Raw genomic sequence first — 25,811 nt, forward strand, 5'->3', positions numbered from 1 at the left:
TTCATGATCCAGTATCAAGATTTATTAGGACGATTCATGGTCATGCTCCATTTGAACACAAAGCACTGCGGTTTCAGTAACTGAACATTATTATCCAGATATAATCCAGTTGAGACTGCTACATACAAACGTGTTTGTCACTCTGTTTCTCTCCCTCTACCTGCAGTGGATAAACCAACACAAGGCTCTGTGGCTCAGGCAAACTTACTGGAAAAGGCAGAGCAAAATTACTTTACAGCCCCTAGGAGCAGTCTCAGCACCAGGTACTGCGTAGCCCAAGGTACCTACCGCTCCATGTGTTCAAGTCAGTAATACCTTAAGGCAGCTTCCAAATTGAAATTTAGCATTTCCAGTTACCCTCCCCCCATCCCTTCATTGTACTTTCTAAAAATCACCTGGAGGCAGATCGTCTCAGCACAACATTCAACTGAGAAGTACAGCACTACGGCTGCCACCAGCTGTTCCCTCGCTACTGAAAAGCAGCAGCAATGAAGATTATTATTATTTACCAAAAAAATGATCAGATCTAAGTGATGCTGTAGCTTCAGAAACTGTAGCTAAAACTATGTATCATCAGCAATGACAGACATGGCAAACGTGGACTTAACAGCCAGAATCGAGTCTCAGGCAAGTGTTCCACTATAGGCAAAGCTGCAACAAGGCTGTCTAATATATGTTAAAATCTCACTGAAAGAAGGTAGAAGGGCAAAGGCTAATTAATGTTAAAAGGTCATTAAAAAAAAAGCCCAACTGGCACATTAAAGAAGAGTTCTAAAAATTTAAAATCAGTTTTACTCCAAGTCTTACAAAACAAAAAGGACAAGTATCAGACATCACTGTTATAACACATACATTCCAACTCGCCACTAGAAGCAGCGCAGCTCAACACCTCTGTCGCCTTCAAAAGGCTGCAGGAGACATTTGCTACTGGGTCTTCACACTGCTATCTCAGTGCATTACAACGCTAAGTAGAGGGAAGAAACGGGGGGTGGATTCAACTGGAAAGGGTTGGCTTTTGGTTGAGCTGAGCCACGTGCTCGCTTTGCAGAGCAGCGCAGCCAGGCTGACTGCAGGCACTGCGCTGCTCCTGGGGTCACAGCAGGGCGGCAGGCAGAGAACAGGGACAGCAGTGGCTCAGGTTGTGCAAACAATCCAAGGGTACCTTTCAGAATTGAAAGGCAGCGCTTTTGAAATTTAATGAAGGTTTCATCAGAAAAGCAAACAATGCTATCGTACCATTTTGTCCAGTACACGCACATAAAAAATAAGCACGCTATACAAAGATGGAAGCAATATAATTTAAACATGCCATCAAGCTATAAACCATATATACATAGAAACGTATGCCTGTACAAACAGAACGAGACCACTTTGTTACAAGTTATTTCTTTCTAGGGAAGTTCTTGGAGGAAATCGTGACAGAAAGAAAAGGAGACTGAGTGGGTGAGGTGTTGCTTCCAGAAGCAGGCTGTTCAGACTTCTATGCAACACCACCATCTGGCCTCAGCATTTATGGAGATTTTGGCTATGCCTGGGTCTTCCCATGCTTCTGGACTCCCTTCCTGTACAGAGGTAGATTTCTGTAGATGTCCTGATATTGCACCACATAAGAATAAGGTTTTTATTGAAACAAGGAACAACTTACAAAGGCTGATTTACAGGAATAATCTCATTGTGTGCCTTCAGGTAGAGCAGTAATCCAATTCATGTGCATCAGGGGAACTCAGGACTCTGTGCTTGAGCCTCTGTTCTGCCACTGCAAACACCTGCACTGCCTCTACTGCTGCCTTTATCACATCCACTGCGTTCAAGTCAAATGCTGATTGCAAACAGACACAGGTTTTTGCAGTACTGGAAGTGATGCACAGAAGCAGCTGCACAGCATGGAAATTTGCAAGATGCATTCAAACACTTCCTGAAACAACTGAAAAAAATCCAAGCTGTATTTTCAGACTAGAAAACAATCTGAAACTTTGCTAGCTAAAAATAATAATAATCCATTAATCAGGAACAAATTTGATGCTATTAGGATAATCTGCAGATGTTTGGCAATAGGTTGATGTTCAAGATTATGGTGGACAGAACAACTCCGATCTCTGTGAAGCTGCAGAAGTGTTTGCACACAGATACCACTTTAAGACGTTTGCTAAATAAAAAGCATACCAAAAATGGCACACCTAAAAAATAAGGACACCAAAATTAATGATGCCAATGCATAACAATTTGACCTCACAAGCACTGCTAAGTAGTTTTCCAGAAGCACTCCATGAAGTTACTCTCACAGAAGTCCATCGTGGAGACAAATTAAAAGGAATAATGTGGTTCTGTGTAGTGAAAGATGAGATGGAAGTGCTGTAAACCTGGCTCAGCAGATCTAACAAAGCTGTTGTGCACGTGCTCACATGGCAGCACATCTGCACATTTTGCTTCCATAAAGAACTGCAGGTAAGCAGCATCATTCTTTCTAGCTGCAAGTTTATAAGAAAGCTTAAGAGGAAAAGTTCTTTCTGTACCAACCAATTTGCAAGTATTTTTATGGGAAGGATTGCATTACAACCACTTAACATTAATTTCTCGTGTTCAGTCTATATGAAGTATCTTGTTCCCTACAAAAGGTTTTACCAGTAAGGAACAGTGACTAGTTTGGAACTGAAAAGCATTTGCTCAAATACAGACAGAAGGCATGTATAAATTCCTTACATCTCTCCATATACACACTTGTCCAAGTTGTGGAGTTATTTTAACAAGACGACAAGTAAATCCCAAGTTAATAAATAACAATTGGAATAATATAGTAATTCGTGATGACTGTTCCCCCAAGAAGAAAACTGCACACTGTGGAGTAGGAGAAGGTGATGTCGCCTGCAAAAACCCAGTTTGTGAAGTAGTGGGAAGCCTCAATCTGGAGTATCTCAGCATTACACTCCCTGCACCTGGCAGAAAGTGCTCGTGTACCTTGCAAGATCACATTCTTGAATGAAGAAATCCATTATACACAGGAGACAACAAGCAGTAAGAGCTTACAGACAATGGCAGGAACCCAGCAGGAGCCAGGGCTCTTGGAGGCTTCTGGTTTTGTTTGCAAAAAGCAATGGTTCTTCATGGCAAACGATCCACAATTTGGAAAGCATCTCATCTGTACACTTGGCTAGTGCATAGCGTCTGCGATTGCATAGAATGTTTCCAGTGCTCAATCTGTAACTAATTTAAGCAAATATTTGGGAAGTTTGATTTGTTACCATTTGATATCTAAGTTGCTTGCTGTTTGATTTACTGCACTGTATTTGGTGTGCAAAGCTTCCTGGACCTTCCTGGAATCCATGCCTTCCAGCCAGTCCTGGTACATCTTTTGTACGTACGCGTTGGCTTCTGGAAGTCTGACAGGTATTGCAGCATAGACATCCTCCATCTGGCTAAGCAGTGCTTTATCTGGTTTTCCATCTTCAGTTTGTGTCTGGCCTTTTCCATTTAGGCACCCTTGTAAAAAAGAGAAAAAAAGCAGTAAGGCACAACAGTGATGAGGGTTTGAGATGAGATTTGAATTTTTTTTTCATACTGCTCTACAGAAAGTAGCTTGAATTTCTATATACTTCATGTGAGTTCAATACCAACATCTTGATGAAGTGAAGTCTCCACATCACTCCTTCCCTGCCTCCTCTGTGGTTTTATGATCTTAATTATGTGCCTTGTCTTTTCTTGCCCTTGACAACCACTGTTTCAGAGTATTCCCTCTGAAGTTTTAAATAATCACAGGAGAAGCCATGTTGTCTTTTATTTATAGATCAGAAGAGAGCAAATAATGTTATGGTTAATTTTAGAAAATCCAATCAATTTCTCAGCCAATCCTGTACATGTCTAATTGGTGTTCTGGACTATTTACTAAGTATTGAGCATTTTAGGTTATTGAGAAGAGAATTAAGGAATGAAACGAAGTGCCTGGCTGTCAGACAAGCTTTCTTTGAGATCCGAGCTGTGTGTGCAATGCCTGTGGATCCGTGAGCATCCTTACCTCCTGGGCAGGCGAGGACTTCTACAAAATGGTATAAAAACTTTCCTTTCTTCAACTTCAGAACCATGTTTTGGATATTCCGAAAGCCATAAGCTGCTGCAAAACGCAGCACTGTCTCACCATCCTTTTCAAGGGTAACTTCCTGAAAGTCTTTGTTCCTATGAAGATATGAAGGTTTTCAAAGCCCTACGTTACCAAAGGGATGATCCAGCTGTCAGCTCGTATTCAGATGCTTGAGAGAGCAGAATAAGGATAACAAAAAATGCAAACTTCCAGTTTCTACACTGAGTGAAACAGAAGTTGCAGTAGAATTTTCAGGACAACAGTAGTAGATAGAAACTTATAAGAACTACTAAGTTATCAATACAACAGAAGCTAAAAAACAACTATTTTACAGCAGCAAATTTATGTATTTATAATACATTAAGCTCCCACCAATGAAAGAGTAAGGTTACAATAAGGGTTCATTGTGTGTTAGCTAGCCCATCCTGGGTAACAAGGATACAAGCTTGCTTACTTTAATGCTCTGTAGGTGATTTCTTTGACATCCATGCCAAAAAGCTCCTTTGCAGCATGTTTAAAGATGTGCTCCAGGTACCCATCGGATCTCTTCCCATCATGCCTTACCACATCGCCCTCCTTCATCTCTCCAAACCTTGGGAAACAATAAAGAGATCCACTCCAACATTTCATTCCTTCTCTTTGAGGTAGTAGCATGTTTTTTTCCTTCTCTTCCTACCAACCCCCAAAAAGGGTTTTAGAACAGAGACTGAGAACATATCTGAACACTATCAGGGATGTGGTAAAACTAGTTTCAGGAAGGAATGTTCCACTTCACATTAATAGAGTTTTACATTTACATTGAATATGAGCAAAAGTTTTGTTACTTATCAAAATAAGGAAGCAATCCACAACAAAGCTACTTACAAAGTATCTACAGCTACTTCAGTCACATCTTTCATAGACACATTTTTCTGCTCCATTATTTGGACAATTTCACCTGTAGAAAAATGCAGGTCGTTTTACTTTCAGTGCAAAGCAAAATGCAGATGCTGTGCTTCTGTTTAAGAGCTCTACACCCCACATGCTTACAGTCACATTCTCCAGTTCTTAATGGTCAGTTACCTCCAATAACTGAGCAGCCTGACACTTCCAGCCCTGAAGGAAAGGGCCTTCAGCTTCCCCCAGACTTTGCAAAATGCTACCTACCCCTGTCTGTGGGGTCAAGTCTGGCTAACAGGAGAATGCTAAAGCAGCCTTGAAAGAAAAACAAATGAACAACAACAAGAATACCAATCACAAAGCCTGTATAAATGCTATTCTAGCACAGGAGATTTGGGAATGTCTTCAGAAATAATAAAGGCTTAACCTGATGTTAGAACACAATCAACTTCTTGGGAGTTGTACAAGGCAGTGTAGAAGTCCTCCCTCAAGGCTTCCAGTTTTTTGTCATAACAAGGTGCCACAACTACATGGAAGATTTTTTCTGGAGACAAATTCTGCAGAAAAGAGAGCATGTGTTAATTCCATGAAGAACAAAAGAAAGCTTGAAGGATGACAAGCTAAAAATAACACCCAACTAATATTAGGCATCAGTCCCTAGCAATAAGTTCGAGGGCTGCAGCACAGAGAGATTGAGTGGCTTGCCAGAACTTGGAAGCATCAGCAACAAGTCAGTGTTCTGTCTGAAACTTCTACTTATTCCTTCACACCACAGAACGTGCAGCTTTTGTAGCTGTTGACTGCATTAAAGATGAGTGCAAATTAAGATTTCTATTTCAGAATTCTGTTTTCTACCTCTGTCACTCATTCCCTTCCATATTCAAGTTCACCAACGTTTCTGTATCTGTGCAGAAATAGCAATACTTTTCTATATAACCTGGAATATGGGTAAGTGTACAATATGTAAAAGGAATAGCAACCTTTTTTTCAACATAAAAAGTTGAAAAAATAGAAGGATTATATTCCAGGACACAGTGCTTTCCACTGACCATGCACAACCCAGCAATTTCTACAGCTCTCCTCTACTCCCATTTCAGCTGCTGCAGAGCTACACATGCAGCATTCTACAAGGATCTCTTTATCTACCCCAGATTTAATTTAGCCATAATATCTAAATCCACATTCCAGTGGCAGCACAAGGATTACTGCCAGCTCACACTGCAGCACATTAAATAAGAGTCTTTGTACATTCTTCATATCATGGACCCTCACACGGCAGTGGAGCAGCATTTATTCTCCAAGTGAAAGAAAATTCAGAAGATTCTGTAACACTTTAGAGGACACCAAGCTCTACGTTTCTATATTAAAACATTCTAGCCCATCTGTTCGATAGCATTGAGGTAAAAACAAAGCAGAATTACTAACCTGCTGCCTGGCAAAATAGCCCTTTACCAGGGAGCCCATGATCTGCTGTGGAGACTTTGCAGTGCAAATGTGGGGGGTCACGAGGTTGGTAAGAACCCTTTCTGCATACCGGATCCAACCTAGAGCAGCAGCAAGGCACCATTAGAGAATTAGGTGACACGTAAGCATGGCAAGGTGACATTAATAGAACTTCACAGCAGGGAGAACATTTCCACCTCGAAAATGAAGTCTGCATAGGCTGGAGGCTCCACTTTAGGACCTACCAGAAACCTCAAGGCTCTGTTAGGAATGCTTTACAACTGGCTATCAATAATCCACTGTGGCATTAACTCGAGACCCAGAAACCTCTGTGAATTGCATGACCTATGAAATTCTTTCTAATGCATAGATTTAACAGAGCAGAAGGAACAAGATCCCAGCTAATGAAGACTAAGTTGACTTCCTAGACTTCAGCCCTTGGATCAGCAGATACTCCAACAAGCGCACTCTGTTCAGCAGCTTAACTGTAACTCTCCATTTCCTGAGATTTAATATCTGCACTCCTAGTCTTTGTCTAGAACAGAAGTCACATGAAAGCATGACCACAAGATGCACATGGATTAAGCCTATTAAAAAAAAAAAAAGGCTTCTTTTACTATTTTGAGACACAATTTCTTTAGAAACACCTCCCCCCCCCCAGCACACACACATATACTAGTTAACTGAAGTCTCTTTGTATTCAGCATTCAGCCTTAGTTACTCAGCAGTCCCCAGCCCCTCCAGCAGGATCCCTCAGCTCAGCTCTAATGTGTTATTTACATTCACACCACTCCCACTCTCCAGAGCAGCCCTAATATTCCTCACTTTCCCAAACACAAACTGACAAACAGGCAGATTAAGATAGCCAGGCTGTGCAAGTCTTACACTGGCACCGTAGCTCTTACTGAGAACACAGCCCAGCATCTTTTACAGCAGGGACTTCATGCGGGTGAAGAAAAGTTCTGAACGAGCTATAAATCAGATCCCTAAGTTGTGCAGAAGCATTTAGCCCAGCCTTCTAGGGAACTTTATTTCTTGTGGTGTTAAGAACGAATACGAACGTTTCATGTTTCTGCTTTTTAGCTTTCAAACACATCAGCTTTTACATAAAAGAAAAACTGCCCTGAAGTACGTATTGCCCAGGAAAGGTAACAGCAACCACTTAATTCTTAAGCTTAAGTTAAAATACTGCTGGGTGTTTGTACCCATGTGCAAGTCAGAGCACTGCCAAAAAGGCCAATAACAGCACAAAGCTGGAACAAGGTAAAATTCAGATACTGTAGTCACGACCATAACGAAATTTCATCCAATCATGAGGGACTTCTGGCAGGTATTGCTCCAGGCAACTCTTCAATTCTTTTCTCACAGCAGACAGAACAGCATCCAGTAGCTCCAGCTGCACAGCGAGCGTCGCTCACTGTTTAACTTACAAGCAGCAGTGGTGGCTGAGGCACAGCAGGCATCTATCTGCACCCTGCACACACACCAGCTGCTCCATCAGCAGGGCTGGATTCCAGAGCTGCAGTGACAGGAAGCCTACCCAGCTCTGCTATCAGCCTGCATCTGCCCCCACACAGGCCCACACCCTTCCTGAGTTCATTCAGATCCTCAGCCACGTGCTGGCTGGTGTTAGCATCAAAGAGCCAAAAGAAATCCCCACCAAGCACTGTGCACATGCTTACAGATCCACTTTGGGACAAGTTATTTCTAGTGCTTTATCATCAGGAAGTCATATATAGACATACACTATAACTATATACGCATCAGTATAAAGTGCAGAAAAACTACACTGAAATCATCCAGTATGGTAAAACTCCATTCCTGTAGAAGCAGGTTAGTTTAGTTGGCTGGGACAGCACCATCTGAATGCCCAACAGTTATGTGCTTCCTGCTTAGGCTGTAAGCCTGCCCCATTAACTAATTAGCTCACAGAGGTTAGCAGAGTATTAAAGCTGTCTGGTTCCCAGAGCAAGTGCTTCACGTTGCTAACCAGCACGGGTATTTGAGCTTCAATCACTCCTGCAGACAGTCAGAAGAGTAGGCACACTTGAGCATTTTGAACAAGAAATTAAAGACAGTATTATCTGACTTCATGAGAACAGCAGGAGGAGGGAAGAACAACTTGGGCAGAGATAATAAAACGCCCCTCTATCGGGTTCTGGGGTTACCCCAGCTGTGGCCTCTTGCTCAGGGTGTGTTTTACAGAACAGACCACTACTGCAGAGGGTGATACTGTAATGTGTGGAGTTATACCCAAGGATAAATATGAGGTAAGCAGTTACACTTGGATTCACATTGACCTTGATCTACAGAGCTATATAAAAACTATTTCTGTGACAAGCATGTCAACATTTCTGTGACAAATTTATGTGATGTGGGGACAGAGAGAGGAAGACGGGCAAGGAACAGAAAGTGCATGCAGCCAAGTTCCTGGAACAAAGTAAAGCACTTTACAATAAAGATGACCAATCAAAAATTCAATCCCTGAATTCTGTGAAATGCCATACACTTTTAGAAGGCATTTACAGTGGGATTTCAGTTCAGTTTTATGGAAATGGAAAGCCCCCATGGCTCTACATCTGTGCCACAGCAGACAGCTGACACCACAACTAGCACTAAAGACAAAGAGCAACTTCTGTAGAACAGCCGAGGACAAGTGCTCCATTAACTTTAGTCTGTTTCCAGTGAGAGGGGGGCATAATTCTTAGATCTGTTTCTAGATACATAAAATTGAAGTTCTCCTAAAATTCTAAACCTGTGAATTTCTTTTAAAGAAAAAACATATTTGCACTTCAAAAGGAGCAACCCTACAGCACGTCTGCTTCTCGAGATAAGAGGCAGCACTAAGATAACACTAACAGAAGAAAAGTAGCTTTTGCCTCTTGCATTTATGCAGTTCCTAAAGCATGACCCAGATACTTCTGCTAGAGGGAATACAGAACAAACAGAAGTATAAATATCAATATTTAAACTTCAAACGACAAGAGCAGATTCTGGAATCCACGAACACATACCAGAACTCACTCTCGTAACTTTTTCTTCCTCAGGTACAAAATTCTCAGTACAAAGGGTCACATCAAGTGGAAATTCATTTGTAAATGTTAGACAGAACCACCTCAGTCATTGCATGTTATGTCACTTGCTGAAGTGACAAGTTCAAAACCATACATAATGGAGGTTATGGCTTAATTTCATCTGTAGCCTGAGGCCTCACAAGGAGGATTACAAACTTCAGTTCTGCACCTCAGCTTTATTATCCAGACCTTCCAGTGTGATGTGTGCTTCTATACAAGTGGTTTCATAAATAGCACACATTGACACCTGTACAGTACATCAGTAGTTTGGGTTCCTTGTTATCAGAAGTGACCACAGACCACCAGCAAGGATTTTTTCCTGTTTCTTTTCTAAAAAACCAAAACCAGAATTTGCACTCCTCACCTTTTACAAAGGTGCAACAGGAGGCAACTGTCAGACGCAGACATTTAGCATATACCTCATCCAACACCATCACATCCATTCCTGGTTGGCATGGTTCACATTTAAGGCTCTTACATACAGGAAAGCTTGTGATGCTCACTGCTAACTGCCAACAGCCCATAAAAACAGGCTCATGGAGCACTGCACTAAGGATGGTCACTACTGGTAACAAGTACAGCACACAGCGTTTGGTGCCTCTCACAACAAAGCCAAAGCATTCCAGCGTTCTTTAAGGCTCCCAAATGAAACCACCCTCATTCCTGGGCAGCCCTAATGAGACTGGGCCAAAGGGCAAAAAGGTTGGAAGAATCAGTTCTCACCAGGGCAAGCAGAGGCAAACATGGGTAAGGCATGCTCCTCCTGGCTCCTCCGTTGATACCGCTGCACAAACTCCCTCTGGCTCTCCAGGATACTGAAATCAGCAGCTATAGTGGTGTCAAATACATAATGCACCCCTAGGAAACAAAGCAGTAAAGAAAAGCGAATTACTAGAATGTTTTCCATCTGCCAGGTGTCCTTCCAAGTTGCAAGTCAATCAAAAGAACTTTGGAACATCCCCAGGCATACTGCCCACCCTCTACAGAATTTTCATAGTTAGTGCAGTCAAAAATAACAGCTGTACACAGGAAAGCTAATCTTCTATGTCACGAACCAAAAAGCACCACCAACTTGCTATTGCTGACTAGCAATACTTCAAATACCTGTTTGCTTCCTTATGAAAATCTCCCCATTCAGCACACATATTGACTCTGTTTTGTTCACTTGGATGAAATCTCAAGACCACAGGGCTGTATGCAGTGACTCCATCAATGAGCATCCTTCACAAAATATGCTGAAGTGATTTATTATCCAAATGTATATATGTATATCTTGCTGTACACGTATATGGCAAAGGTATATGAACACAGCACCAACACTGAGACCTTCCATCTGTCTGTTCAGCAGTGCACTCCCTACACACCTACATAATACTGAGCACAACCCCACAGCAAGCCAGGCAACAATAATTAATGTATGCTAAGAAAACTGGGGCCCACCAGAACTCAGCTTTCTTTCTGGATGTAGAGAAAAATACATTGGGTATAGAAATGCATAGAAACAACAGCAACAAAAAATTTTAAGAAGTTTTAATTGTATTAAAAAACCCTCATGCATTATAACTATCATTTTACCTAGTTTTTCAAATTAAACTTTGTGTACATAATACAAAGACTAAGGAAATACAGCTTTAACATAAAACAAGCAAATACAACAGTTGTGGGTCATTTCAAAATGTAGAAAAATAACCAGAACTGAGAATCTTCCAGCAGTTCACACCAAAGGACTGGGAGGCATTTAGGATAAGAAGTCCCCTCTTCCTCAGTTAAAACAAGGAGGAAATCTTACTCAAGTTCATGACCAAATTCTCCCTGATTTCTTGGTAGTGAACGCAGATGGATCTACAACCCCCTTCTGTTCTGTGACCTTTCCTGTCAGCACTGCAGTGCTTCAAATCTGTCCCTAAAACCAAAGTGTGTCATACTGGTGTGCTGTCCTTAGTATCACAGAGTAGGCATTTCAAACTCAACTCTGAACTACATTGTGCAATGGCTTTATGACTGCACAACAAGCAGTTCTGCTGAGAAAGCAAGAGCCCCAAATAATCTTCCCTTTAAGCTCCATCACTGTAACAAACCCAGACTTACCGAGACTTTTGAGGAAACCACAGAGTCTCTTGGCTGCATCATTCACAGAGAGACTGAACTTAGCAGCAAAATAAGGCAATGACTGAGGGCATATAGACACTGCCAACACTTTGTGTTTTGAGGTATCACACTTCTGGTAAACAAAACAAAGCAAAAGAAACAAGTTTAGTAAGTACATCAGGGTAAGGCTCCCTACTTTCCCTCTTTCCACTCTTGGAGCTCCTCACTGTTCTACTCGTACTCCTCACCACACTTCAGTGAGCCTCAGCATTAAAATCACCATAGAATCACAGAATCACAAGGTTGGGAGGACCTACAAGATCATCCAGTCCAGCCATAAGCACTGATACAACAAATCTTGTTTCTTGAGGGCAGCGCAGGATGCGCTTCTGATCTTGTCAGTGCTTATCTCTAACATCTATAGATGTTGCTTCTGTATGACTCAGGGAAATCCATCTGTCCTAGGACTGTTCTGTGGTTGGTGCCTTAATGGCACGAGGAAATTTAAGAGACATTCAGCACCCATGAAGTTTTGATTCCTAGCAGAAGCTTCTATTGCCAAATAAGAAAAAAAAGCAGCATGTTCATATATTAAAATAAAGGAACTCCTGTTTCCAGAGCACAGGCATTTGAAGTTACAAATTTAAACCAGCGAACTACAAATCCTATTTGTTAAGGCTCTCTGTCACTGCAGAAGCTAAGAGAAGCTGCAGAAGCTAAGAGAAGCCGACAGGACCCTTAAACCAGAATTTGTGAAAGAAAGAAGAACACTCTTTGAATACCAAAGGTGGTGTGCATTGTGAAGCTCTGATGACAGAACTTTAAAGATGAACCTCGGGGTTTAGGTGCGATGTTGTCCACACCAGTGGAACATTTGAAAGAGAAACCAGGACTATGCTACAAACAAATCTTGATCTAAACAGGTTAGAGACCACAGCTTGTACTTTGACATCCTAAATGCTGTATAATGGCCCCACAAGTAGAGCTCATTATCCTCTGGAAAGCACCTCCCTCGTTCACTACCTTCATCAGGACCTGTGACATTCTGATCAAGGTACCCATGTGCTTCCCACGTGTGGACTTCAGGTTCTCTTAAGTGAGCCCCACGTGAGCCATATGTTTTTTTAACCCCATTTTCTTCTCTTTCATGTACACTATCATGTTGCACTGAGTGTTAAACTAGTTCTAATAAAACTGAATCACTATGTAATTAATACTATTATTTACAACACCAAACATATCAGTTAAGCCACAGAGAACACAGACCTTAACAGAAAACAGCAGCAGAACACATCTACCTGTTTCACTAAGAAATGTTATCAGTAATTTCTGTAAGCAGCTTGAATACATACTGAAAACAATTCTACTTCCAAAAACTAGGCTCAGTAACTTTGTATTATGTCAACACATTGGCACCAAAAACTTCCCAGTACAACAGCCCTAGTAAAGCCCTAATCTGAATATTTATAAACAACGAAGCTCAGGCTGATTAATTACTTGAGTAATGAAGAAATTATCTTTTCCAGAAGTCTTACTATTGCAAATGCAATAACTTTCCTTCAGCATTCAGGGTCAGTGCTGTAATTCTGCTTCTCAAATGCAAAAGTATTTTAAGCACTTCTGTTCATCTTGCACTACATTTTCACTTCCCCTTTGGGCAAAATATATCCTGACAAATCTTCACATTATCTCCCCTGGGAAATTAAGTTGCTTAGTCATGCCGCAATCTCCTTCTGCTCACAGAAAGCAGTGTATTATTGGTAGTTCCACTTCACCTTATTAAGGTTGAGTACGCGAAAGAACTCCTTCTGATTCTGTTGGAAAACTCTGGCTCCTTCTTCTGATGTCATGCAATTGTCACACGCTAGGCAGTCGCTAAGGAGTATTTTAGCATTAGCCAATGTAAAAAACTCATTTTTCTGAAAGAAAAATATAAACATACAAATATTTAATAACAATCAAGTGATTTTCAACACCTGCACAGTGACCCACCTGAAGCACAAATACATTGATTTGTTTAAAACAAGACAACCTACAACATTTGTATAACACCCAAGATCGTAGGGAAACAATCACAATAACTTGATCAATTCTTCTTCCGCTATTATTACTGTGAAACTGCAAAGCATTCAAGTGTGAACTCGTAGATCTGAGTTTAGTCAAAGTCTGTGATCCAGTAACTTGATTTGCTTTGGATTTCAGCACTCAGTCCCCATCCATTTACCAAGTAACTGAGAAAACTTATTTCAACTATTAAGCCTCTTTTAATAGCCAGCTAATAAGAAGGCTTTTAACCACTAGGTGCAGCAAACAGAATGCAGTCCTACAGCTGACCATTCACTGTAAAATCAAAGAGCACGGTATTTCTGGCTAAAACACCACTGGCAGCGCATCTGTGGGGAAAAGGAATATTTAGATAGAAGTGCAAGATGACCACATTACTTGCAAAAAGACCAAATTCCTTCAATTACGAACCTACTGCCAGGGAAACAGTTACTTAGGAAAGAACAGCACGGGATACTCAAGAAACATTTGTGCACCTGAACTAGCAACATCCCACTTTCTACCTTCCAACCTCTGTCCCCACCATAACGATCTGAGGTAAGAGTTTGACATGCAAACAACGGACAAAACCCTTGGCTTTGTTTTGTGTTTACAGACCATCTCTTTCTAAAGACTTCCTGATTCTCCAGAGATACACTGACGCTGTCAGAACTGATTTGCATTACATGAGAACTTGGGAAGTTCTCCATTCGGAGCTTCTTTCCTTTGGGGCAATACAGGGGGAACGCGTGGCTGTTTTCAGAAGGTCCATTACCTCCTCAAAGTCATCGTTAGGACTCAGCACATCCACCGACGTACTTTGCGCATCGTCATTTTTCTGTTTTTTACTGCATTCCTGAAACACAACATAAAACACATCACGCGAAATACAGTCACTGCTGAATAACAACGTGCCAGCAGAATTATCTCGATAGTTCCGAACTCATCCGGCTCACGATACAGGCTCTAACGGTGCTACGGGAGCCTTGCAGGTAACGCTTTGTTTCCCCACAACGAAAACAAGCGCTCAGAAATCCACCTGCTCCACCACTTTTCCATTTCTCAGCGTTCCGGGCCGCAGCACACTGGGAACGGCCGCAGAACCGCCCCGCGATGGCTCGGCTCAAAGCAGGGCGCTGCTCCCCGCCGACCTCGGGGCGGCCCAATGCATCCTCCCCGCCGCGGGACGCCTCGCTCACCTTTTTGGTGCAGTTCTCGCACTTCATTTGCGGTCCCTCCGGGGAGGCTCTCGCTCGGCCTGGCCGCCGGGGCTGCGGGACAGGAGCAGTCAGAGCCGCGCGCCGCCCGCCCTTCGTCACCTTTCCCCTGTCTTCTTACCCCGGCCGGGAGGGCCGATCTCCCTCCCGCAGCCAATGCGGCCCCCGGGGCGGGGTGGTCCCACCGCGCCCCTCACGCGTCCGTCCCGCGGCGGGAGAGCGGCGCGCTCCGCCCGCCTCGCGGCTCAGCCGGCACCACCGAGGCGATGGGCGAGCGGACGGGGCCGAGAGCCGCAGAACGGAGCGCCGTACCTGGCCGCGAAGCCTCGCGTTCCCGCCGGGGCACGGAGCCGCCTCAGCGCCGCGCCGCCGGCAGCCTCCTGCTCGCCGCCTCCCCACCCCCCCGCGCGGCGGGGCTCATTGTGGACCTGAGCCTCGTCACGTAGCCACCGCCGCCGCCGCCGCCGTGCGCGTCCCCGGCGCGGGGCGGGCACGGAGCGGAGGGCCCCGGCGCGCGCCCGTCTCACCGCGCCGCGCAGGGCGCTGAGGGAGGAGGGGGTGCCGGGCTGCGCTTCAGCCTCAGAACCGCGGCCGGCCGTCGGTTCGTGTTCCGACGTTGCCTTTCCTCAGCTTTGCGTGAGCTGCAGCTTCCCTCCCTGTTAGAGGCATAGGCTTTGAACCACACCGTTATTGTGATGAGCACAAACGGCACCGCTGCACGGGAACTACAGGCAGTGTCACGCTGTGAGCCCTGCAGACCGCCCAGTACTGCCTTAATGCAGCCGTCTGTGTGAGGCATCGGCGCGCCTTCCTGTTCTGAAATCGCTCATTAACACGAGGTGTTCCGAAGCATCCAACCATTCTAGAGCAATCCCTGGGCAGCTCAAGACTTCAAGATCCCTACTTGGTCACTAGTCACTAAATAGTCACTAAAATGCAACATGTTATTAACATCTTTGTTCCCTCGGGCAGCTGCTGTCTTGCTGAGCAGGCGCTGCACACCGAGTGCAGGGCACGGCAACAAGGCGAGGAACAGCCATGGCACAGGTTCACAACCAGCAGCGCACTGAGACCTGCATGTGAGGTCACAGCTGGAATCCTTCCGTTCCACACTCACGGTTATGCTTAATTATCTCACACTGATACAGTGATTCTTCCAAAGACCTGACAGCATGGGATGGTTCCACGATTCTGTGCAGCTCCTATTTAATTGCTGTGTTATTTTCCCTCATATTCCTTTACAATTAGAACACAAACCAGTTAACTGCATCAACATTTTTGCAGGAATACTGAAAAATCAAAAAGCACTTTAAGCATTCCTCTGCCTGTGGAATAAATGGATGCAATTACAGAATCACAGAATCACCGAGGTTGGAAAAGACCTTCAAGATCATTCAGTCCAACCATCCACCTATCACCAATAGTTCTCACTAAACCATGTCCCTCAACACAAAATCCAAACGTTCCTTGAACACCTCCAGGGTGACTCCACCACCTCCCTGGGCAGCCCATTCCAGTGCCTGACCACTCTTTCAGTTTCAACTTAAGAATTCTAGCAATAAAAAAAGAACAAAAACTCATGCAAACCAGACAGCAAGCAAAGAATCAATGGTTGCATGGTATAAGATTATACTTGGGTCATTAGGAGATAATTAGGTTGCCAAGGGGCAATTTCTGCTTTCCATCCACTATTTATACCATTTTCCCATAGGCAGCAGATGAGCACAGTGTCTCACTGTGAAAGCACTGCCCTGCTGCAGCCTGCTCTGGACAGCAGCACTCAGTTGCTCTGCATGACTGCAAGGCTATGTCCAAAGGAATTCACCATTGCAAAGCTTTTCCATGCCAAAGGGAGGCAGTGCTTAAGAGCATCACTTGCTTTTTTGGCCTCTCTCCCTGTGGTTGAAACCTGTTGCTGTATTTGACATTTACACCCGCACCACTAGCAACAATGATAGAGAAAAACAAAGTGTTTCTCTATGAAAACAGTGCATTGCAGCCAACTTCAGCAAACTTTAAAGGTTATGCATCAGCACTGCAAGGCATCGCAAGCTGGAAGTGCCTCAAGCCAGTATCAACATCTGCCGCTCAACAGCTATCAGAATTAGGCAGAAGAAAATTACAAGTAATCAATTACATATCTCTGGATGGTTCTTCTAACAAATTACCTCCCTCAAAGTACTGCAGTGAAATTCCTAGATGATTGCACAAAAAATGTCATAAGAATCATTAATCAGTAGCAGTAACTTGCAAAAACCCATTCTATATTCCAGTCTGAATAAATGCTTGAGCAGATGTGTGGTGTTTCCCATGTTTAAATAATTTCTAACTTAATCAACTCTTATCAGGTTATCCTGTTACTGGAGAAACATACAGGTGTTAATATTTTGTCAGATAGTAATACAGGAATGAATCAGACCCTCACGGTTGCTGTATGGTATATATTGACTGGAGGGGACAGGTGAATTTCTTATTTATTACACTCTACCCTAGAGAAAAGAAATCTTTTGTATATTACCACTAAAAGCAGTTTCCAGAGACCTCTGCTTATAGATTTTTTTTAAATAGAGCTTTGAGGAAGTCAGCTGCTCAGTTGGGCTGTCACCAGGCACTAATGACTTATTATTCATCCAAATCCAGCAGCTGATACCTCATGAGTCCCAAGCACACCAGTTCAAGCTTGCAGTTCCTTGCAGTCCTTCCCCATTCATACAACTGTTGTTACACAACACAGACAGCAGATAAGTTCGTATTTTCTATTACTTGCAATTAGTTAGCTGATAAACTTAAACCTAAAGGACTCTGGACCATGTAACTTAAATCTAAAACTAATTGCTGTCAAATCAGAAACTCAGTTACCACTTACCCACAGTGATGTTTAGGAACAGCTGCACAAACAATCACATTATGGCCTTAAGCAAACTCTCTGGAGTATCTGGATTTGTATTAGGAAGAAGGCCCAAAATTGAGGATGTTATTCGGGAAGAACCACATTCCTGTGCAAATAGGAGTGGATCAAGTATCCTTCCACCTAATGGATCTAATAGATAAAAGGATGTGTTGAATTATATAAAGGGAATTTAAGAAGTTAAGCTTAGCTACTGGTTCCTACATTTTACCATTTTCATCCCAAAACTGACATGAGCAGATACTGGATTAAACAAGAATACATTTTGCAAGTGAATGATGTTCAGCTGAACCTGAAACACAAAGATACACCTTCAGGTGACATATCACAGAATCACAGAATTGTAGGGGTTGGAAGGGACCTCCAGAGATCATCAAGTCCAACCCCCAAATATGATTAATGAAAAGTCACAACTTCATGTTAAGCCTGTAAATGCAACATTTATTTGTGCTTTATATTCCCTACTGCATTGGATGGATTCAAGGTCTCAGTTACCGGGTCTTCTGTGTGCAGCTGTCTTGAGATAACACTGTGACACTGAGAGACCCCCCCTGCCCCCACTAACCTCACCAATGTACAACATGCACAGAAGAGCAACTAGTGGCCACAGCCCAGCACGAACACTGCATGGCAGTCAGTGCCCCAAGTGCCAAGTATGCACCTGCTGCCATTGAGAGCCCTAGCATCCATTGGCCTCCATGGGTCACCAGTGCTGCCAAGACCAGGGGCAGCTGGAAGAGGCTCTCTGGGTGGACAGATTCCAACCAAAGAAAGACATGGAGATGCTGGAGTGGGTCCAGAAGGAGGGCCATGAAGATGCTCAGAGGACTGGAGCACCTCTCCTTTGAAGAAAGGCTGAGGGAGCCAGGGGTGTTCAGCCTGGAGAAGAGAAGGCTGCTGGGAGACCTCACTGCAGTCTTCCAGTACATGAAGAGAACTTATAAACAGAAGAGGAAGCGAATTCTTACATGGCTGGATAGCATTAAGACAAGGAGGAATGGCTTTGAACTAAAAGAGGGGAGATTTAGGTTAGGTGTTAAGAAGACATTCTTCACTCAGAGGGCGGTGAGGCTCCAGCACTGTGCAGAGCTGTGGTGCTCCATCCCTGGAAGTGCCTGAGCACATGGATGGGCTGCGGGCAGCCTCAGTGTGGGCACAGCAGGGTGGGGCTGGGGGGCTGTAAGGTCCCTTCCAACCCAACCATTCTATCACTCCAGGATTCTGTTGGCTTGCCCTGCCATCCCCTCAGCCCCAGCCTGAACACACCTCACCCAAAGCAGGACCGGCAAACCAGCACCAAGTACACCCACTAGAGCTCTCCCACCCCGTACGTCTAGCCCAACAGCACACAACTCCCCATTCTGCCAACACAAGCTTCCCTACTCCTTTCTATACGCGTTAAGCCACACAGACTTGGAAAACGATGACTTTTAGACAACACAACTCCCAGGCTCCGCCACCATCTTGAACGCGGGCGCCGCGCCGCCATCTTGGATGAGGCTCTTCCTCTCCCAGTTACAAAGCCCGAGCGGTCCCGGTTAGTTCAGTGCTGTTGCCCACACTAAATATGGTGTTCGGCGCGCCCCGTCCTTAGGGCGAGTGAGGCAATCGGCGGGGAGCGGCAGCAGCGGGCACGTCTCGGAGCGGGCAGGTAGGGCTGCGGGGCGGGATGAGGCGCAGCCCCCGCTGGGTTGGCTGCCCCGTGCTGCTCTGCGTCAGGCGGACCGGGGCGGGCGGACGGCGGCTGCTGAGGCGCTCCCTGCATCCCGACGGGATCCCGTAGGGATGCAGGGAGCGCCTCAGCAGCCGCCGCCCGCCCGCCCGGGGCCCCGCAGGCGGGAGCGAGGGGTTATGCGGGGATCGGTAGGATTGGGTTTCCCTGCTTTCGGTACCCCCCGCTCACCCATCTGCGCGGCTGTGCCGTCGCTTTGGATGTCCCTCATCGGTTTGAATAGCACTGGGTGGGTGGATTTCTCTCGATGGGAGCGAGTTTTGCTTTCACCTGAGTGTGCCCTTATGAAGCACAGCCCGGGCTGTGCAGCACTTTGTGTGTTTGTTGGGCCCTTCTCAGCTTTTCCTGGAGACTGTAGTCTTCATAACAACAACAACAAGCATCTCTGCTTACTGCAGGAGAAGAAGCAATCCTTTCTCTGGGGGCAATTCTGAGCAGCTCAGTTGGTTCCAATGCCACTTGCACCTGGTACGCGTCTGCTCTTAGGTTATGCTGGTAGTGTTAGGGTGGGATGGGTTTGGAGCTCAGTCATGTCAGAACTCAAACCATCTTATGCTGTGGAAGTAAATGGATGCTGTAAATGCTACATGAAATTGCCCAGCTCTTAGCTGTCTTTAAATAGGTACTTGTTTTCTTGATGTCTGTTGTTACTTTCTGTCTAGGTTGAAGCATGGTGTTGCTGGGGGGAATGGAGCATTGCTGGAAATTCCTTTTGCTATTCTGGAATAGGCTTGGTATCTGGGAGTGCCGTATATGGCATTATTTGACACTTCGCAGTCAGGCTGAGGCTGTAACCCTGCAGTTCTGTTCTGGGGAATGAGGACAACCGGTATCCACGGTGCAGAAGGCTGTGTTGACTTGCTGCAGCTCCAGCACAGTCTGTCGTGGCTGCCTCTGCACGTAGCACAAAAATGCCATCAAAGGTCTTTGTGTTACACTTGCAGTTTTGCTAGTCTGAAGAATTGCTAATTCATGCAGCGCTAACATTTCTGGTTCTTGTTTTTGACTTTTTCTTCTGCAAGGGTAGAAACAAAGAGAGACTTTATTCCCAAAATGCAAAGTTTCATGGAAAATAGTTCAGGTTCCTGTTGTGCAAGTCTCCTTCTCATGACTGTTTTTGTTTGTCTGCCCTTTTTAAAATGTGCATGCTATTCTTCCTGTGAGAAAAAGGTCACGTTCCCACTCTGGGTGCTATTGTAGTCCAGATAAAAACTTGGTAAGAAGTGGTAACATGCTAGGAAAGAGAGTGTTAGAGTCAGCAACAATTCTACTTTCTATTTTTGTTTTGTTCCAGCAAGGTTACATGAGTCAGAGTGGGCTGTGGGGAACTGCTCCTGAAGATGTACATGTTGATTGAAACCCGCACAAGTTCCCTTCTTCATCTGACAAGGTCACCTGGCATCAGGTCTTGGTCTGTCTTTGTTGGTAAGTATTGTAAGACTGAGTCTCTCTAAAATTCTGTTCTCACCGCTACCTTTTATTTCTGACTTCAGTCCCCCGAACTCTTTAACTTCTTTGTTGATAGTGTTCTTTGGTTTATTTCAGAACTTTTACTAAGAGAGAGGAATCATAATTAATTCCTGAAGGAGCTTGTAGCACAAGATGCGTATGTCATGCTATAGAAAGGCACTACAGAGGGACCTGGATAGACTGGATTGATGTGCCAAGGGAAACTATGAGTTTCTATAGCGTCAAGTGCTGGGTCCTGCATTTTGGTCACCAACAATGCCAGGCAATCCCACAGGCATGGGAAGGAGTGGCTGGAAAGCTGCTTGATGGAAAGGGACCTTGGTGTACTGATGGACAGTTGGCTGAATATGAGCCAGCAGTGTGCCCAGATGGCCAAGAATCCTGACTTGGATCAGGGATGTGAGCAGGAGCAGGGAAGTCATCGTGCCCCTGTACTGCCACTGGTGAAGCCCCACCTCAAGTGCTGTGTTCAGTTTTGGGCACCTCAGAAAGGACATGGAGGTGCTGGAGCAGGTCCAAAGAAGGGCAGCAGTGCTGGGGAAGGGCTTGGAGAATATGGCCTATGAGGAGAGACTGAAGGAACTGGGGCTGTTTAGCCTGGGGAAGAGGAGGCTGAGGGGAGTCCTGATTGCTCTCTTACAGCAGCTGGAAGGTGATTGCAGTGAGAGCGGGGTTGGTCTCTTCTCACTACTGACAGGTGACAGGATGAGGGGAAATGGCTTCAAGTTGCACCAAGGGATGTTTAGGTTGGATATCAGGAAGAACTTCTTTACAGAAAGGGTTGTTAAGCACTGAAATAGGCTGCCCAGGGAGGTGGTTGAATCACCATCCCTGAATGTGTTTAAGAATCATTTGAATGTGGTGCTCAGGGATGTGATTTAGCGGACGGTTAGTTAGGGTAGCATGGTTAGGTTTTGATTGGACTTGATGATCTTCAAGGTCTTTTCCAACATGAGAATTCTGTGATTCTTTCTGGCATTTTCTTTGAGAAAGAGGAATCATGACTTGAACTCCTCCTTTTGTATAGTCCCTAAATGGGGCTGATATTTGCTCTTCTCTGTAGTAATTTCACAGTGAGATTGATAATTTTTCAGTCTGTCATCTGCAGAACCTCACACTCATAGATTGAATTCTAAGGAAGTCTCAAAAGGGCTGGGAAAGAACTTTTGCTGTACGCCAGGCAGCATACAGGACCCACATTTGCATTGAAAAGAAATCTGGGTTCTCAGAAATGGCAAAATCTGCACTGTAGCAATGCTCAGTTGCAGAGTCACACTGCCACAGCTTCCTCCTGAATGGAGGAAGGCAGTTGGTGGCTTCTGACACAGTTTGTTGCACAAATTTTCTTTTGGCTCCACAGTACTTAGAGGGGGAAAAATAACCTCGGTAGTGTAAACATGAGTGCTCAAAGTTGTACTGTGCTTGAGGGGAAGTATAATGTAATGGTTAGACTGAGTTTCTCTAAAATTCTCAGTTCTGTCACTATCTTTTATTTCTGACTTTGGTCCCCTCTGCTCTTTAATTTCTTATATGCAGCGTGGGAGATTATTTATTTATTTATTTATTTATTTTACACTAAGTTCAAAGAAATATAACTGTCTTTTGTAGAGTAATCAATGTTGCAGCCACAAGACCTTGTGGCTTTAATTTCTGAGTGTTCTGTATTTTCAGGGAATTTTAGGAGGTTTGAGTTCCTCATTCTAATTCTCTCCTCTTATTCTAGGAATAGCCTCCATAGGTTTGGCTGCTGCTTATTACAGTGCAGGTAATGGCCTATCATTTTTCAAGAATTGTTTTTCCTGTTGACTCCTTTGTGTGGCTCTGTGCAGCCTTACAAAGGCAGTGTATGAACCTGTCACCCTCTGTGTGACATGAATGTTAGAATCCAGTAATAATTCTTGCCTCTGTGTGAGTCATTATGCTTGAACGCTGCGTTTCTTACTTGGTCTCCCTGCTCATTTGCAAGACTATCTTAAGTAATAACACTCAGTGCTCTAGCATTTTGTGCTTTCAGTATGCTGTATGTGATTAGCTGCTCCCCACAGCCCTCCTGGGAAGATGTACCAGGATTGTCTGTCCCTATAATGAAATTATGTGCCTTTGATGCCAGTGCTCCGTTTCTCTGGAAACTGTTAGATCATCACCAGCAGAGATTACTCACAGAAAAACACCTTTTGAGTGCAGGCAGCTGGTGCTGCTTGCCCCCACTAGAGCAGAGTGCACCACGTGATAGGTATTTTTCTACCCATGGAATTTATTTTTCAAGCTGTTCTGTGACTCTCTTGCAGCATCCTGTTGAGCCTCAGGTTTTATAGCTTAGTAGCATATAAGAACTTACTGCCATTACAGTCCATACTTATTTGAAGAGCAAAGTTCAGTGAAAGCTGCTTAAAACACCAACTATATCAGACATCTAAGTGTTGTTTGTTTGTTCTTGAAACAATACTGACCTATATTCTATTTTCCTTTCAGTAAAAGCTTGAGTAAGCAAATTGTTTAGATAGGCTGCTAGGTGTAAACCTTTCCAGGACAAAAAAAAAAGAAGTGTTGGCTTGCTGAAAGGGCTGACTGCTTTCTTTTCTGAAGCTTCAGTGAATTACTTTGTATCATCCCTAAATCCTGAAATAATGTGCATTAGAGTTAATGGCAGAAATGCTCAGATGCATCAGAGAAACCACTTCTTTCCTTGTTGCCTTTATAAGGAACGTGCAAAACTGTTTTGTATAGGAAAGAAGGAGAGAAGCTCTAACTTTGTTCATCTTTTGTGTTGTTCAGACAGCTTGGCATGGAAGCTCTTCTACATGGCTGGATGCTTCTTTGTGGCAGCACAGAATCTGGAGCAGTGGGAGGTAAGATATTCAGCACAGGAAATGAGGTTATTGTGCTAGCTCTGAAATGGTTGTCAGGTGTTGATTTCGGCTGTCTGATGTACTTTGCTGTTGAGTAGTTGAAACAAGCAATTTATGCTTTTGGTTTTGAGGAAACTCTTCAAAATTCTTAAGCTAGGATGTGAAGGTAAATAGAACACATTTTTTTTTAAAGGAGAGACCTGTCCTTTGTGGCAGACATGCAGGCAGATCTGCTCTTGTGGCTTCATGTAAATGAGTGAAAAAAAGTTCTCATTTAGCTGTTCTACTGATTTGCTCACTTGCTCCTACTAATAAGTGACCATTGAACAGAGTGGTTCTGCCTTCCAGACTACTCAGGCTGTTTTCAATTAGGAAGAAGTTGTGTTTGTGAGGCTTGTTTCTGATCTTTATTATGTCTGTGTTGGGAGATGGGCTGAGAATGTATTCCCCCCCTCTGCAGGCTTGTCACTTCACTGGTGTGAGTTATTGGATAAGTGACCTCCAAGAGAGACTTGGTGTCTTCATTGAGTCTTGGGGAAATTTTAAACCTAGTGTAAGCTCGGTCTGTAAGAGAGAATTACAGGAGCAGCATGGAAGTGCTCAGATTTGATTCCAGCATAGCTTTTATTAGGTGAAGAATGTAGCAGGAGAGGCAGGGAAACCAGCTTATCTTCCTTCTAGAAGTAATTTAAGAGATATGGAAAAGTCTGTTAAACCATGTGCAAGATTACTGTTTTCATGGTCAAGTAATAGACAAAAGTCTCCAATTAAAATAGCTAGATGTAAGAATTAAAATAGCTGTATACAAAGAGAAAATTGATTGTTTAAAAATTTTTTTTTTTAATTGTTCAATTTTACAGGAAGCTGTATTTGACAAGAACAAGGGAACAGTCTGCCTAAAAACATTCAATCTTTACAAAAAGATACTGACCTTCTCAAAAGGAGGCAGTGAACAAGGTGAGAGAGCAGTATCTGTAATAGCAACTGTGATTGATGGGCAGAAAAAAACACCAAGAGTTTACTGTTTCTTTCTTTGTTTTCCCTCAAGAGTTCTGTACTCAAGTTAGGCACATTTGTTTCCAGGTCTGATTTGTTCACAAACAGCAAAAGTCATAAATTGCCTTTTAGGCTCTGCGTGTTTTTTTCAGGCTAAGGTACTGAATGCATCATGTTAGTTGTTTTAATTCAGGAGCTTCCACATTGCTTTCCAGATGAGTGTAAGCCATTCCTTTGGAATGATTATATGCAGGTTTGCATTTCCCCTGGCTAGCCTGCTTTGTGAATGGGACAGGTGGAAAGATATTTTGCTTAGGTTAAGTATTGGTGGATTCAAAATTGTATCAGGCTCCCTAAAGTGCCTGGGTAGTATTCTTATTTAATGCAAAGCAAAATGAACCTTTTGGTTTTTTTTTCTGAAAACAAAACAAAGTTAATGGCCACTGAAGACAGCATATTCAGTAGGCTCAGCTTAATGCAACATCTGATTGCTTTTAAGCTTTCTGATGAAGTGACAGAAGCTGAAGTTTAGTGTGTGACTTCCTTACGGTTACTGCGAGGCAGAAGTTCCATTGTAAAGTGAAGTAGGATCTTCAGTGTCAGATTTTCTTATTCCTGGTAGTCTAAATCAAACCAGCTCTCGAGGTGCTTAGAAAATAGACAGAATACACCATGTCCTAACATTGATTGGGATTTTAAACAGGACGTTTGGGGGCAGAAGATAAAAAGGATGTTTAATTTGTGAACTTTTCTTTTGGATGTGTTGGAGCCCAGCACATCTCTTCCTGAGAGGTTATTACAGTTAATATGGGGATGCAGAGGTGAGCAGATACTCTGAAAAGTTAAATCTTTTACTATTTGTTCTAGCTCAGTAAACTTAACAGCTGTTTACCTACTCTGTACACAAAGAGTTGATAATCTGTAAAGTGTGGCCATGTAAGAAACCAATGGTCTCCATTTCCTAGGAAGCAGTGTAACTTGTTCATTAGGGCTGAACCAGCTGGTGTGCACTGTGCTGTTTGTTTTGGTCCATTGCTTTA

General features: G+C 43.8%; 2 protein-coding genes across 6 annotated transcripts in view; one reads left to right on the top strand and one right to left on the bottom strand.

Annotated features, from left to right (window-relative positions):
* NARF (nuclear prelamin A recognition factor) lies at positions 1–15,261 on the bottom strand. Of its 2 annotated transcripts, XM_048965248.1 has the most exons (12): positions 15,129–15,261; positions 14,799–14,870; positions 14,375–14,455; positions 13,332–13,475; positions 11,557–11,689; positions 10,192–10,326; positions 6,377–6,495; positions 5,379–5,508; positions 4,937–5,009; positions 4,527–4,664; positions 4,010–4,167; positions 1–3,477 (listed from the first exon to the last, which is right to left on the bottom strand). In XM_048965248.1, the coding sequence occupies exons 2-12, from the start codon at positions 14,823–14,825 to the stop codon at positions 3,236–3,238; spliced, it is 1,380 nt and encodes a 459-aa protein (XP_048821205.1). In that variant the 5' UTR covers positions 14,826–14,870; positions 15,129–15,261; the 3' UTR covers positions 1–3,235. The 2 variants fall into 2 exon arrangements, with proteins under 2 accessions (XP_048821205.1, XP_048821206.1); XM_048965249.1 differs by lacking the exon at positions 15,129–15,261 and having other exon boundaries at positions 14,799–15,089.
* LOC125702246 (cytochrome b-245 chaperone 1) overlaps positions 14,508–25,811 on the top strand; it is a 15,046-nt gene continuing 3,742 nt past the window's right edge. Inside the window, exons 1-5 of one of the 4 annotated variants that reach the window (XM_048965264.1) lie at positions 14,508–14,591; positions 20,751–20,881; positions 22,650–22,691; positions 23,702–23,775; positions 24,636–24,732. In XM_048965264.1, coding sequence (XP_048821221.1) covers positions 20,797–20,881; positions 22,650–22,691; positions 23,702–23,775; positions 24,636–24,732 — 298 coding nt within the window. In that variant the 5' untranslated portion in view covers positions 14,508–14,591; positions 20,751–20,796. The other 3 variants (XM_048965260.1, XM_048965263.1, XM_048965261.1) reach the window with 3 other exon arrangements.

This window comes from Lagopus muta, chromosome 18, assembly GCF_023343835.1.
Source record: "Lagopus muta isolate bLagMut1 chromosome 18, bLagMut1 primary, whole genome shotgun sequence".
In the NCBI taxonomy this organism is placed as follows: Eukaryota; Metazoa; Chordata; class Aves; order Galliformes; family Phasianidae; genus Lagopus; species Lagopus muta.